Below are 16135 nucleotides of genomic sequence, written 5' to 3' on the forward strand. Positions count from 1 at the left end.
CACTTTCAAAATTTGACCGAACTTCCATAATCTTGGACAAACATCTTTATTAAAGAAATCAAATAAATAGATAGGGTAAAAAACTATGGTAGCAACTTCACACAAGGGTATGAGACCAAACTTAGAACTACTTGCTCAAGTTACTCAGGATGGAAAAAATTAAGTGCTCACAATTAGCACACAAAATATCTGGTTATAGTACTTGTTTTTAAATGGACATTTACTAGTTTACAGTAAGATCCCACTGGTTACAGACCACTCCCCACCCCCTTGGTGTACAGCCTAAAAAAGCTAAGAATGCAAATGTTAATGTAATATAAACTTTTCTTTGTTTACAATTCCAGAATTACAACTTTTTACTATTATAACTGTCAACAAGTTTGCTTACTTTAGTTTACTGTCGGAGGGAAAGACAATATAAGAACATAACCTGTCACTTTGGTCCCAGCCTCCCAGTTTACAAACATGGATTCTTGATTTATAGCAGAATCACTGACAGGCCTGTGGTGTTTGGCACCGCAAAAGCTGCTTGCTTCGGCTTCTTGTGGAGTGCTGTGTATACTGCCCGTGTGGTTTTATAACAGTAGAGATGTATAGAAGCCCATGCACACGCTATCAGCTTCATTCCCTACCCTAGAAACTTTTAAATCTGTCTACCAAAATCTTGACAATGACATTTAGTTCTGAATTGTGACATCAAGATCAAGCTGTCTGAATGAGTAAAGTCAAAGGCTCATCTTTAAGTTTTAGAATAAAGATATTTTCAAGGTTATAAAGAGTTTATAAATAACACTGTTCACAAGCAAATATTGATAATCTATTGATAATCATTAAGAAACTGAATGTACTGTTTTGAAATAATACAAGGAATTTCATTAGGTTTAGATAAATTTAGACTACAAGTAAAACTTCCAGGCTATTTAGTCAAGTTACTTACAACATACACATTCCTGAGAATACCCCATTGTAGTGGTATTGTTTATTTCCAGATTTTTCCGCATTCAACTTAAAAGGTGTTTCTTCCCAAGAAACTGAACTTTTCTGTCAAATGCGCTTGATCGAATAGGAGAATTGGGTTCATAAAATGGATTCATTGCAAACTAGGAAAGAAGAAGGTATTAGTAAGCTTGTCAATGTAGAAAGGCTGACAAATCCTAGATCTCTAGAAGGAAATTATTTTAAAGTTCTAAATTAAATCATCAAAGACATCTAAAACAAAAGTCTGAAGACCAATTTGTAAGTTTCAACAAAAATGTTCTGTTGTTAAATAGTAATGCCCCCTTGAGGAGATTTTTGTCTTAGTGTTTCAGTTTTGAGAAGTGCCTGTGGCAAAACTAATGGTGGTATGATCAGCGTTCCCTCTGTAAGCTAAAGAACTTTCAGGATTCACCCTCTGTGTGAAATACTAATCTACTCACATTAATTATAAATGTATGGGTTTATCTATAAGGCCCTTTGGCTGCATAAAACTAAAAATCCACCATATGCTCATAGTTTAAAAAAAAAGTTATACCACATTGCTGCTATATTAAATTACCCTTATATAGTAATTTTTAACAATCAGGTTTTGAATACACTCCTTTAACACAGGCTAAATGATCAGGTTCTTAAATAGTGTAATGAGTGTATCATAATACATGTGAGAAAACTGTCAAATGGAATCACTAATTAGGCAAAGGCGTTAAATAGTTTTTATACCTTAATCTACTTGATGTTGTCTTATCTTTTTAAGAGATAAATATTTTCATTTGCTAAATCTGACCAGGAATATTAACTGTGCTGATATGCAAAAAATCTTGTCTAAATACAGACCATTTAAAATTAATAGGAGCAGACTGTTAGCCCTGCAGTTTAACCACAGACATCCTACTACGATTTTATTTTTTCTAAATATCAAGAAATGTGAGTGGCACCATTACCCTTGAGGGACTATTTGGTAAACTTCCTGACAGTTTGTGATCCATAATCATTGCTGTGTAACTTACTTGTAAAGTAGATGGAGAACACTTTAGATTAAAATTATGAAGCAATTTCCTTTTTGTAGCCTGCTTCCTTCTCTTTTTAGGGTTCCCTAATAAAATCAACTATATGTGCCAAAGGGGGGAAACTGAAACCAGTTTAAAAACAACTACCATGAGTTCTGTCCTAAATACATGTTAGCCTGGTGGTGAAGACTTGCCTGTGAGGGAGCTTCCGGGGTCATTCTGACTGGGGGGGTACTAGTCTGAGAATGAAAACCACAGTCCAAGGGAGTTACCGCCACAGGCCAGTTTCCTGTCGGAATCCCTTTTTACAATCAAATTTAAAAAGTTAGGGAGCATACCATACCTTTATGTATAAATCATAGACATCAGTGAAGAAATTCTTTATTCCATCTTCTTGCCTTATGTCATGGAGCATAATAAATCTCATATGTGAAAGAATTAAGGTATAATCTTAATAGAAATGAAAAACGAAAAGTTGTCAGGTGATACAATATCCTTCAAATGAGTCACATGCATTGTATTTTGTGATGGAAAAGCCAAATATGTAAACTGCGTTTGAAGTTAGGTAACTTTTATCAGAGGACACAATCTTTCTAAGTTAGAAAGTCACTACAGAATGAAGTAAAATCAACCTAATGGTTCAGCTTAACCATAGCTTTGAGACTTGGTTCTAAAAGTATCTGTTAAACAAAATTATCTGTTAAACAAAAATATTAAACAAATGCTTCCTCCCCCCCCAATTAACAGTAGCCCCATAAATGGCAGTTTTTACCTGACACTTGAGGTCCACAGACTCACAGTCTGGCATCTATGTCCCATGTTGTTCTAGTCCGTTACCCAACCTTTAGTTAGAGATCTTTTTGTAAAAGATAAGGATATGACCTGCAGTAACAAATGCCGAAACAAACCACTCATTGAACTTGTCCACAGTTTTCAAGTACATGTTGTTGGACAGCCACATATTCTCGTCTACGAGGTCAAGAGCAGCGTGAGCTATGAACTGGTTCAGATGACGATGATCGTCCTAGATGACAACGTGAGTAGCACCAGATTAACATTTCCAGACAGCATCGAGAACACCAACATTTCATTCTGGAAATTCTATACATAGTCTTCTTGGGGGTGGGGGGCATCTTCTGCTTCTACTTCATTTATTACTGTCATGGGACTTAGGAAAGATCTTAAGTGTTTTCACATCATATTCTTTTCTATTTGCTATCTAAGACTCAACAAATAGAAACAGCCAATTAATAAATGAAATGTTGGTGTTCAAGAAACAATATAGATTATTTTTTTAATTTTGCAAGAAGGAAGTTATGAAATTTGGTAATTATTTAAGTGTGTGAAGTACAGTAGGTTAAAAATAGAGATTCTGCTTTAAACACCCTCATATCTTTTTAGAGGAAAAAATTTCTTTTTTGAAAAATAAATACATATTTATGAATAACAAATAATTTATTAAATAATTAATAATAAATAATAACGTATTTATGAAAAAATATGTAAGTGGCTCTGGCTAGCGGACAGGTGGTGGTAGGCTGGAGAGCTACATAGAAGTGACATCGGCATGGGTCTCAGGGTCAGCAGGGGAAAAGGGCAGGGAAGGCCTTGGGACACAGTGACGCTTGGTGAGCGGAGACAGCTGAGGAGGTGGCACTCTTAACAGGCCTGGCGTTGGCCTCTTTCTGGTGAATGGAGCTTCGGTGACAGGGGGACCTGGGAGTGGCAGGAGGCCATGCTCAGCCCCAGCTGTGAGTAGTCACCGGTCTCAACATCAGGAGACAGTCCTGTCAGAGCCGAGTGTCCTTTTCGTGGGCTTAACTGGAGGTGGGACTGGCCCCCAGAGTGTGGAGAGGGAATTCACAACCTGGGAGTCTTATCCCTGTGGAATTCTTTATTTCAAAGTAAACTTTTCAGGAAGATTCCATTAACGGGTTGAGCTGAATTCTTCTGTTGAAGTCCTAAGCACCCACCACCCCACCCAGTACCTCCGAACGTGGCCTTCTTTGGAGAGAGGGTCACTCTGCAGCTGTTGTTCGCGCTAGAGTGGGATGGCCCTGATCCAGCATCACTGGCGTAGTTATGAAAGAGGGGCATGTAGGGACGGACACACAGCAAGAATGCCACGTGAAGACTGGCGTTCTGTGGCCACAAGCCAAGGAACTACCCGAAGCTAACAGAGAGGCCTGGAACACATCTTCCCCTGGCAGCTTCCCGGGGGCCTGGCTCTGCCTAGACGCATTGTGCTTGGACTTCTGGCCTCCAGGCCGTGAGACAATGAGCTGCTTTGACTCGAAGCCGCCCGGTTTGTGGTGCTCTGTTATGACAGCCCTGGGAAAGGCAACGTAATACGACCTCCCTGCTGCGGAGGCTGTTCCTGGGACGGGGCTGGAGGAAGGCTGCCAGTTGCCTGGAATCCCCTGCACAGTTCAGGCATGTTTACTCCACTCACATCACCATGACGAAGCTAATTTCATCCCTAGAGAAATCGATGTGTCTTGTGTCTGGCCTACAGCAGTGTTTTCCACGGGATCATCAATTAGAAGAGAAATGCAGAAATGCTTTAAGGTGAGTGGTAGCAGGAGAAGGAACTAAGGGCAAGTCATGCCACAGAGTGTTTCTACAGGCACAGCTTTGCCTCCCACAAGTCCACAGAAACTATGTAAGTAGGCCTGTACCACACAGCAGCCGCTGCTACAGAGATGCCTCAGTGGCAAGTTCTAATAAGCACCGCGCTCACAGGAACGTGGGACCATAATGTAGCAACAGCCGCCTGACAGAGAATACCTTCACCACATTTCTATCTTTCTTTTGTGGCGAGATTTAAATAGTTGAAAGCATCACACACTGGATGTGTTAGTTAATTTCAAAGATCAATTCTTAAGGGACACGAAAGCTTATTTTGGAGTTGGGAGAAACACAGCCCAACTTTTCATGAGCAATATGGAGCAGTGCAGAAAGATGGAAGGGCCCCAGGTATCCTCATCTCAAGATTCTACATGTTTACTCTGAATGGCATGTTCTTGAACCAAGCTTGTTTTTCTGGAACCATTACTGGCAACAAGGAAGTTGGGTGGTGTCACTGGGGAGAATGGCATGCGGGCTCCACCCAGCTAGCAGCGGGGGCAGAAGGGCACTGGAAACTGCTGGAGTCTCAGGGCCAGCGGGGCATGGAGGCAAGGGTCTCTTTTAGCCCTCCCAGGTGTAGATGGCCCTACTCCGAGGGTCCTGACAAGTGTAATTCCCCTGGACAGAATGGGCTCTCATGGCATTTCCAGTCAGTAACAACTGTTCTTCCGGTCCCACAACAGGTGGACTATGTTCCTATGTGTTCAGGGAGCAGCTTTTCAGAACAGGTGACCCAGTGAACTACATATAAGAGAAGAGACCCAGAGCATCCTGCTAGTTAGTATGTGCCAAGTGTGTGGTCAATCAAAGGATGAGTCAACCACTCAGAGACTGTTCCCTGGCCGGCCTCTTTCAACCTGTGGGACTGCAGGGCAAGCCTCATTTAATTGTGGCGGATTCCAGTTACCTCATCTGTCCGGGTCTCTCCCAGCTGTCAAATCGCGCCACACCATTATCATTACAACAACATAACAATTCTTACAGAATTTTTTAAGGTTCCATACGCACTTTGGATTCCGCTTTTCCAGCTGGCAAAAATTCCATTTCAAAAACCGGATTATCATGGTGGCCCACAATTACAAAGTAGAAGCTTCCAGACATTGTCTTCAATATATAGCTCCTAGTTAAATGAAAATAACATGTTTTCAGTACTCCATACTGAAAATGAAAAATTGTTAAGTCTAGAATTCAATTTTTTACTTAAACCTGACATTGTAGAAGAGGAGACCACAAAGCTTGTCACGTTTTCCAGTATATCGCCATAGACAAATGGCTTTGGGACTATACAAATTAGGTCTGTGATATGTCCTATAGAATCCAGTACCTTATTTTCACAGGGAAACTGGAAGACTTCTAGTACAAAATCGTAAAAACAACATTCTCATGACCCAAAAAGAACATTCAGAGCAAGCTGGAACAAACTTGGACGGGACCATTTAGCATTATTAGCACTAACACTGGGAGAAATCGATAAAGGGTGCTGATTTTGTCTTCTTTCTATCTGAACAATGTATGCTATCAGTCTAAGTCTCTGCAAATGCGAGAGCCTATGATATGCCTCCTCAGACAGCATTCGTAAGAAGAGAAGACATGGGACGCCCGGCTGGCTCAGTCGGTGGTGTGTGTGTGACTCTCGATGTCGGGGGTTGTGAGTTCAAGGCGCATATTGGATATAGGGATTACTAAAAGAGAAAAAAAAAAGAAAGGAAGATACAATTTTGTATTCTAGAAAAGATGAAAGAAACCATAATCCAAAAACAAAGACACTTGAGGTGTTAAGAAATCTTAGAACTGGTATTTATAGGTTTGCTAAGGAAATGAAGAGAAAGTGTTGGGGGGTGGGGTTGGTTGCGGGGGAAATCAGGGATTCTGTGGCTTTTAGCACCATCAAAATCTGGATGAACAGACAGATGGGTGGACGGATTTATGTGTGTATTTATGTACTTCTAGCACAGGGTCTTTGGAATCAGACAAAGCTAGGTTCGGGTCTACCTATGCCACTTACTGGAAACATGACCACAGGCACAGTCCTTAAACTCCCAATGCCAGTTTCCTCCCCGGTGAGACAGAGGCAGCCATCAGAGATCCCTTACAGTGACCTTGAGGATTATACAACGTAATGCATGTGAAGCACTAGGCACGATATCTGGCTCTCTAGAACGGCACAGAGGAGCATACGCATGCGGAGACGTGCTGACCCTTAAGGCCTCCACATGGGGCAGCCACCTGGCTAACTGAGAGTACACCGTCTCGGGGCAGGTACAGTGAGGTGTGTCAGCGCCCAGGGCTCATCAAGCCTCACTGGGACTTCTGCTGAATCACACTGAACATGAGAAAACCTGAAATGTTTTCCTAATGAATACAACCTTTGTTGTTAAGGAAATCAAGGCACAACTGGCACTTTGAACTCTGGAATTGGAAGGCCCATGACTGGAAGAAGAGGCAAATAAGACGTTCTTGTGGCATGATGAGGTAAAGGGAATTTAGAATGTCACTCAGGGCTGGTGTTGGGACACTCCAACCTGCAGGCCAAATCTGGCCTTGTCCATTCTTTTATTGTTGCTGAAGGCGGCCTTTGCCCGACAACAAAATGACAGATTGAGCAGCTGCAACGGAGACCATCTGATCCTTTACAGCAAGTGTCTTAGGGGAAAGATGGGGGGGAAAAGGCCCCAATAGTGAAACTGGATAACAAGACAGGCAGGAATGAAGTGAAAGCTCTGCAAAGCTAGCAGAATTAGCAGCAATTCTCGAGATTGAAAGAAACTGTCAAGGGGCAAAGGGATGAGAACTTTCAATCTGAACAAAGTCGACAATGATGTCATTAATTGGAATAGGAGTTTGCAGCTGGAGTTTGCCAAGGGAAGGGCTTCATTTCTTCCACACAAACATTTAAGCAGCAGCAGAAAACAATACACATCTAAGGAAGAAAAACCCTCATTCCCATGCCTGCATAGTGTCAGTACAGGGTGACAATAAACAGAAAGGGAACCGAGGAAACGCCACATAAAGATCAGGTCATAGACTCTACAGCAGGACAGAACTTGAACTGCCAGTAATTTGATTTCATAGCAGCTGAACGAGTAATGCGACTGTTCGACTCTACAGGCAGAACTGGGGGGTGAAGTGGAAGAAATGGAAATCTTGGGAGACTACAACCACATTGTCTTGGAAGGGAATGTCTACATCACTTAGTATTTGAGGTTTATTATGCCAAGGTGGTAGGCAAAGATTAGACACACTTTAGAATTCTGTGCTGTCTGATACACTCAATTTTCCACGGGGAGGGAAATGTTCTGTATCGGCACTGTCCAGTGTGGTAGCCACCGGTGGCTATTGTGTCCACAGAACTGAGTTTTTCACTTTGTTTAGTTAAAAAGCCACATGCAGTCAGTCGCTACTGTATTGGACGGTGGCCTCTGTATTGGCTCTGTAACAATGATTTGAAATGTTTTAAGTTCTGCCAAGTCTACTTTCCCTCCATCCAAGGAAGCAAGTGTTACTTAGTACTCCAGTCTGTGATACAAAAGAAGCTACCGCTTTCCTCCATCCACAAAGTGTTACTTAGTACAAGTGAAGCAGCTGCCGGTGTCTGTGTGAGCTCAAACAGTGTGTGTCTGCTCCACTTCCCCATCACCTAAAGTAGGGGCCCTTCACGCCTCTCCTAAGAAGACGAAGTGTCCAGGTGGGGAGGAGATGGCTACACAGAACTTGGCAATGGATTAAACTGGGGAACTGAGGAAGAGGGAAGAATCAAGGATGTTTCCAAATGCCTGACTGAGGTGAGCAAGCAGAGAATCAAGATGAGTCTATTCACCAGGAAAGGAAATAAGGAAAAAAAGAGGGATGAAATGAACACGTCCATTCTGAGCATGTGGTGGTGCCAGAACCGCACGCCCCACCCTGACCACATCCCGACCCGGAAAACCTGTGAATGTTCGTTTCCCAGCCGAGGGGAATTAAAGCTGCTGGTGGAACTGAGGTGGTTCGCCAGCTGACCTCAGGACAGGGAGAGGAGCCCAGACTAGCCAGGTGGGCCCAGGATAATCACAAAGGTCTTTAAAAGTAGAAGGGAGAGGCCCAAAAGGTCAGAAGGAAGCGCAATGGCAGGGGGGGTAAGGGGGGTCGCGGAGATGCAACGTTGCCAGCGTTGAAGAGGGAAGAAAGGGCCAGAAGGCGTGCGGCTTCTGGAAGTTGGAAAGCACAAAGAAACCAATTCTTCCCGACACCCTCCGGAAGGGAACACAGCCCCGTGAGACCCGCGGCGGACGTCTGTGCCACACACACGTAAGGTAATACATTTGTGCTGTTTAAGCCACTCAACTTTGTTAACAGCAGTAGGCAGCACACGCGTCAGAGCAGAGAAAGCTGCCGGAACGAGGGGAAAGGGACGTATTAGAAGTGCTCACAGAAAGTAGGTGCATTCTGTAGGGAGACTGAGGAGAAAAAGGAGTTCGCTTACCCCAGGACAAGAGTTTCAAAGCACTGTAGAAGGTCGGAGGGAGGGGAAGGAAGCGGGAGACAGTGGTGCATCAGGGGGAAGCTACCCGGGGAAACCTGAGGGTAATCTAAGTGGTTTTCTTGCCCAGCATGCCTCCCTAATGCTTACCACAGGGCCCAGTACAGAGTAAGCGCGCCACCCTTGGGGAATGGCACCGAGAGGAGGGGGGCAGTAGCTGGGGCAGTGTCGGGTGAAGCCGGAACACAGGAATGAGAGGCATGCTGGGATTAACTGGCCTCAACACAGGAAAGAACCTTCTGAAGGTTCTAGTGCTGAGGCCTTCACAGTCTCAGAGGCCTGACTGGGGAGGTCTGTGATCAAATGATTAACAGCACCTTTGTGAGAAGTTGAAGTTTCCACACTTGTGAAGAAACTCCCATAACCACTGATGGGAGTTGTTGACTCAAGGACTCTCACCTGGGATGAAAACAGCAGCTGTCCCTGATGGGTAGGTGATCTGAGCTGTTTGAGAGGGAGCGACAACTAAAATCAATGTGATCCAGAAGCTCTGGACTACCTTGAACTGGAAGAGGGCGTGTACATGATGTAAGATACAGGGCACTAACTAGCAATGAACGCAAAAAAATAATCACGTATCTGTGAGGCGGGCATGAGAAGGGCTGTGAAGCGCAAAATGAATGGAAATGTGTGAAATAAGTTAAAAACAAAAGCCTTCTTAGACTACAATCAGGAAGAAGGGGAGAAAGGTCACCTGGTACATAGGATGCAGATCTGCTGAACTTCAGTTTTCTCAAAGAGCATGATTTTCCTTTTTTTTTTTTTTCCTTTTTAGTTAGTTATTTGACAGAGAGAGCGATCACAAGTAGCCAGAGAAGCAGGCGGGGGGGGTTGGGGGGGGGGGAGCAGGCTCCCTGCTGAGCAGAGACCCTGATGCAGGGCTTGATCCCAAGACCCTGAGATCATGACCTGAGCCGAAGGCAGAGGCTTAACCCACTGAGCCACCCAGGCACTCCCTCAAAGAGCACGATTTTCTAATAGTAAGTGTGACAAAAAGTTAGGCGGGCTAGGAACCTCAAGACAGGTATATTAAAAAAAAAAAAATAACCTCTCAGTAAATACAGATCTTCAAGTCTTAGCAAATCTTATATCTTTGACTAACAAAAGTGGCTGTATACTCATCGGGGACATGGGAAATCTCAGGAACAAAACCGTCAAACCACCTCAGATAGGTGTTACTTACCAATCTTTGTTTTCGGAAACAAAGGCTTATCTTCTGTAACTGAGTACTTTTGGAATAGATTAAAACACCAAGAGAAACACGTATGAAATACCTGTCTCCGGTCAGAACACAGGCTAGGAGCTTTTAATTTACATTAACTTCATTAATGTGAATCCCCAGACAAAAATCAAGTGGTTAGTCAAAGTACTGGTTATATGAGAACAAGCCCTGCCAAACTTAGACTTTCTGTTTTATACAACAATCATTCCCCCCCCCCTTTGTTTTGCTGCTTTATACAACTGTTTGACAGAAAGTTGAATGGCTAGACTTTGTTTTAGAAGAGAAATCCAGGAGATGGCAAATCATTGTATGAAGTAACCTGGTATCTACCTGAGAACAAACTGGAGACATGTGGCTCTGAGAAGTCCGTGGTACTGTCAGAGCTACAAGGGGATGGGGGGGTGCAGGCAGCACTCGTTTTATTTGTTGAGTGAGGGACCACTCCTACCAGACTTGAATGTCAGTGCCCAAAGAACTTAAAAGTTGTACAAGTCGGATGACAGCATGGGGTCCCTAGGGAACCACCGTGTGACATTAACCTAGTTCAGCTCAACATTTTGAATGCTTAAGTGAGGGACAGTTTATCACATTGAAGGATAACACGCTTGGGCAGCTAATAAACTGGAAGGCAACACTAAAGGTTCAACAATCCCTCCAGGTTAAGAGAATTTAAGTGAAATGAACAAGATAGAATTTAAGAGAACGCAAAAAAAAAAAAAAGTTAAAAACCGGCGGGGGGGGGGACCCCAAACTGTACAATAGGAGAGAAACCTAGGTTAAGAGCAGTTCATCTACAAGGACCCAAAAGTCTACATTTAATGCAAGCTCAGTAAGGGACAGTAGTCTGATACAGTAACCCAAAAAGCTAATGCCAATTTGAGGCTGCACTAAGATCATGTCCTTTTAACTAATTACACCTCCCTCCAGGGAACACACGCACTTCTGGGAATCTCATTTTAAAAGGATCAATAACTCTGAACTGTGTGTTGTAAGGAATGCTCTGGAAAGGAGCTACTGAAGGAACAGAGAATGTTTAAATGGGAAGGCCTTTCCGGGGGTTGGGAGTGAGATTACAGCAGGATCTTACCTTCAAATATAATGTATGTGGGCCAAAGGAAAAGGGATATGAGGGATGGCAAATGGGTTATCGCTGGTGAGCCAGTTCTAATTAGTCAGTAGTGACTGCCAGGACCTGGTGGGGATAACGACTGGGACAAGGAAGATCTGTAGCAGGAAAGATGGCTGTGATCGAAGGGCAGTACCTACGTGTGTACCAAGTCTTTAAACCCTGGGTGACAGATTTATCCCAAACTGCCCAGAGGACAAGCTTAGGGCTGCTCCTTTGAGGTTACCTGGAAACTTACTCGAGACGATGTTACCAAGCACTTTGTTACAAGCTATCAGGCTGCCTGTGAGAGGACTAGTCCCCGCCCCTCACCGGACAGGGCCCACAAATTTTCCAGCTCCAAATGACAACAGTACGGCCGTTTTAAGAACCCTGAATTAGCTGAATGTCCCAGCGAAAGGCAACATGAAGCAAAGGCCCCGAGCTGATCGACACTTGCGGGCTAAAACGCGATGTGCGTCGGCCCAGTGGCCTGGGATGTGACCGAACGGGGACTGGCCAGGTCCGATCCGGTTGTCGCCGGGCGGGCTGGAGACACTGGGCCAAAACCCGCGTCGCGCGGGGCCTCGAACGTCCCCTGGACCTCCCGCCCCCTACTCACCCCATCTCCTACCTGCGGGGAGATGCCGCCAAAGGAAACAGTCAGTTCCCTCAGCAGACCCGCGCTTGGCAGCCTCTGTCAGAACTCCCCGAGCAATCCTCGCGAGAGTCCGCGGTTGTGATCTCGCGGGAGGTGGGAGGAGCTTCCGGCCAGAGGGCCGCGTAACCCAGCGCGTGCGCCGTAGTACTCCCGACAAGGGCGGTTCCGTTTGGCGGGCCTCGGGGGAGGGCGGGCTCAACGCGGAGCCCAGCGAATTCCGGTTGGTACTTGGTTTTCTCCTGTTGCCTCACTACCGGTCCTCGCCCTCCAGCCGCGTGGGAAAGTCGCGTGTGGACCACGACCCCGCCCACCCGTCAGAACCAGTGAGAACGGAAGTGCGAGTCGGTTGGAGTTCCTAGTTTAGAGCGAGAGACAAAGTGTTCAGCTCCCCTGTTCTTCCCGACTGGCCCCAGGCAGAGACCGAGCCCTGAACGCCGGGACTCCTCCTGAGCCCGCAGCTCGGGCGGGGTGTTAACTCGGGCCAAGGCAGGACGGGCCCGGGGGGGAAGTCGGGGGCAGGGGAAGCTGGCAGCTAACGGCTCGGGTAGATACGCTGGCTCCTCCCCGGGGACCGGTGGAAACGTAACCTATTGTTTGTTTTCGCTGTAGCTTCTTTTCCGCTGCTCAGCCTCTTAGGGTTTCCCGGGAGGCCACTGGTCTGTTTTCAAAAATTCATGGTCCATCTGCCCTCCAGGTAACCCGTAACCATTTTTTTTCTTCCAGTTCACTATGCGCCCCGAATCTGACGTGTTGAGTCAAGATGAACTGCGAAAGAAGCTATACCAGACGTTTAAGGATCGGGGTGTACTGGACACGCTCAAGGTATCCGTTTTAGCTATATCTTTTACACAACTTTTACAAGTTAACCTGTAACACGCAGTCCAGATTTAAATACATTCAAGTCTTGGCTTTTAAAAGAGTAAGCTATACTTTGTATTGCTAAGTTACAATTTTATGTACCTCTGTAACTCTTTGTAACGGAATACGGAAGTCTTAAAAATGGTTTAGAGTTTGAGTGGTCTTAAAAGAGCATGTTCAAATCATAGGTTTATTGGACTGATATTAAGGTGGTAGTGGGTAGCTTTGTAAACTGAACACATTTTAGTAAAGTTGGACTTGGTTTATAAATCTGGTTTGCAAGTCCTGAATTAATAAGTGGTTTTGTAATCGTACTCGCTTTTGAATGAAGGAAATAGACACCATATGGAAAACAGTAGGTGAACGATTTACCGGAGAATAATTTGGGGAATGCGAAATTTCTTGCTTAAAATACATTGAAATGTATAAATATTTGGGCAGCAGATACTAGTACACATATGAACAGCAAAGAGTAGGATTAGCTCAAATGTTTTATTACTATATACATTTCAAAAGTATATTTTGTATTTGAAATGTCAAATTAAGGGGGCACGTGGTTGGCTCAGTCAGTTGAGCCTCCAGCTCTCAGTTTTGGCTCCGGTCATGATCAGGGTTGTGGGCTCAGCCCATAACCAGCTCTGTGCTGGGGATGGGGCCTACTTAAGATTCTGTCTTTCCCCATCCCTCTGCCCTGCCCCTCTCCCTCTCTTTAAAAGAAAGTGTTGAGGAAAAAGGGAGCTTTTAAAAAAAGTTTTTTCTCTCCCATTGTTTTGGTAACTTAAATCTTGAGATTAATCTGAAAAATATAGAAAAACATGGAGAAACATCTTCGCTAATACAGCTACTAATTGGCATGTTTCTTTTTTTTTTTTTTTTTAAAGATTTTATTTATTTGACAGAGTAGGCAGAGAGAGAGAGGAGGAAGCAGGTTCCCCGCTGAGCAGAGAGCCCAACTCAGGGCTTGATCCCAGGACCCTGGGATCGTGACCTGAGTGGAAGGCAGAGGCTTTAACCCACTGAGCCACCCAGGCGCCCCCAACCCCTTTTTTTTAAAGTAGTCTCCATTCCCCAATGCAGAGCTCGAACCCACAACCTGGAGACCGAGAGTCCCATGCTCCATTGACTGAGCCAGCCAGACACCTCTCCTTTTAATCTGATATTATATGGTGAACGTTTTCCTCTGTCCTTCAGAGTTCCTTGAAATCCTCATTTTCAGTGGCACCAGGCTTGTCTTTGAATGTATGGGTGATTTATGTAGCAGTTCCCTGTTGAAGATTTACATTATACCCAGGCTGGCACATTCCTTCATTGAATCTCTCACTTTTTGCCTAGTCTAGGTTAAGTGACATTACTGAACCAAAAGCCCGAGTTTTGTTTGTTTCTTTGTTTGAAGATTTTATTTATTTGACAGAGCAAGAGAGCACAAGCAGGGGGAGCAGTAGAGGGAGAGGGAGAAGCAGGACCCTGGGATGATGGCCTGAGCCGAAGGCAGATGCTCAACCATCTGAGCCATCCAGGTGCCCCCTGAGCTTTTTTTTCTTAAAGATTTTATTTGAGAGAGAGAGAGAGAGTGGGCGGGTGCCAGAGCAGGGGGGAGGGGCAGAGGGAGTGGGAGAAGCAGATTCCCGGCTAAGCTCAGAGCCCTATTGGGTTCCATCCCAGGGACCTGAGATCATGACTCAAGCTGAAGTCAGATGCTTAACTGACTGAGCCACCCAAGGGCAGAGCTTTAAGGCTCTCAGTATATGGGTCTTGTTCTAGAAAGATTGTTAATAGTATATACTACACCAGCAATTTAACAGTGCTTATCTCTCCAGTGATATTATCATGACTTTTTTTTTTTTTAAGATTTTATTTATTTATTTGACAGAGATCACAAGTAGGCAGAGAGGCAGGCAGAGAGAGAGAGGAGAAAGCAGGCTCTCCATGGAGCAGAGAGCCCGATGTGGGGCTCGATCCCAGGACCCTGGGATCATGACCTGAGCCGAAGGCAGAGGCTTTAACCCACTGAGCCACCCAGGCGCCCCTCATGACATTTTTTTTAACATTGGAAAATCTTTAACATTCCATTGATTATTAATGAGGTAGCACATGTTTTCTGGCCATTGGTATGTTTTCTGTGGATTGGCAATTTATGTTCTTTGCCTGTTCCCCCTGCCCCAGTGGTGTTTTATTAATGTATAAGGTTTCTTTTAATGGGAACTTAATTTCTTTTCCAATTTTGCAGCCATACTTTTATCTTGATATTCAGTTCTAATTTGGTTCTAAATAGTGATGTACATTTTTAATATGGTCAAATCTATTTTTTTTTTTTGCTGATTATTCTCAGTTCTCTAAAAGAACAAATACTCTTTATTTTTTAAAAAGGTTTTATTTATTTTTTTCAGTTAACTCTGTAATCCACTTGGAATTAATTGTAGTGTATAATGCATTAATATGCTTTCTAATGTGGAATGATTCTTGGATTCCTGGCCATGGCATACTTTCTTTTACTGTGCTTCTGAATTAGATTTGAGAGTGTTTTATTTGTAGTCACAAATGATACTAATGTATCCTTATCCTTTTTAAGCTTTCCCTGTTTGGGTTTGGTATCAGGATTATGTTACCTTTGTTCACTTTACTAATGTGTATCTTCTAGAGAAATACTATTTCCTTTGTGTAGCTGGCTGTTCAGTTCTGTTATCCCAGCTTTACCAGTGGCAAGACAGATTTTTACTTACTAAGTCTGAGCTAATTTGTGTTTTCTCAGTTCAGTGATGGTGGCCTGAGTGAGTTTTAATTTTTAAAATTCATTGAGGGGGCGCCTGGGTGCCTCAGTGGGTAAGCCTCTGCCTTCAGCTCAGGTCATGATATCAGGGTCGTGGGGTCGAGTCCCACATCGGGCTCTCTGCTCAGCAGGCAACCTGCTTCCCCTTCTCTCTCTGCCTGCCTCTTTGCCTACTTGGGATCTCTCTCTCTGTGTCAAATAACTAAATAAAATCTTTGGGGCGCCTGGGTGGCTCAGTGGGTTAAAGCCTCTGCCTTCGGCTCAGGTCATGATCCCAGGATCCTGGGATTGAGCCCCATGTCGGGCTCTCTGCTCAACGGGGAGCCTGCGTCCCCCTCTCTCTGTCTGTAGAAAAACGATTATACTTCAGTGTCTTGAGACGTAAATACT

The 16135-nt window shown here is 44.4% G+C and overlaps 2 protein-coding genes across 9 annotated transcripts in view; one reads left to right on the top strand and one right to left on the bottom strand.

Annotated features, from left to right (window-relative positions):
* Positions 1 to 30: 30 nt before the first annotated feature.
* On the bottom strand, positions 31 to 12187 carry TRAPPC2 (trafficking protein particle complex subunit 2). Its single transcript, XM_080794818.1, has 5 exons — positions 12094 to 12187; positions 5622 to 5733; positions 2865 to 3009; positions 2329 to 2414; positions 31 to 1100 (listed from the first exon to the last, which is right to left on the bottom strand). The coding sequence occupies exons 2-5, from the start codon at positions 5712 to 5714 to the stop codon at positions 1002 to 1004; spliced, it is 423 nt and encodes a 140-aa protein (XP_080650944.1). The 5' UTR covers positions 5715 to 5733; positions 12094 to 12187; the 3' UTR covers positions 31 to 1001.
* Positions 2918 to 16135, top strand: part of OFD1 (OFD1 centriole and centriolar satellite protein) — a 54318-nt gene continuing 41100 nt past the window's right edge. For 2 of the 8 annotated variants that reach the window (XM_080794816.1, XM_080794817.1), the window contains exon 1: positions 12484 to 12942. In XM_080794816.1, coding sequence (XP_080650942.1) covers positions 12850 to 12942 — 93 coding nt within the window. In that variant the 5' untranslated portion in view covers positions 12484 to 12849. Of the gene's footprint in view, positions 3022 to 12266; positions 12943 to 16135 lie in introns of those variants that run through there. The other 6 variants (XM_080794811.1, XM_080794815.1, XM_080794814.1 and 3 more) reach the window with 6 other exon arrangements.

Source organism: Martes martes (genome assembly GCF_963455335.1).
Source record: "Martes martes genome assembly, chromosome: X".
NCBI lineage: Eukaryota > Metazoa > Chordata > Mammalia > Carnivora > Mustelidae > Martes > Martes martes.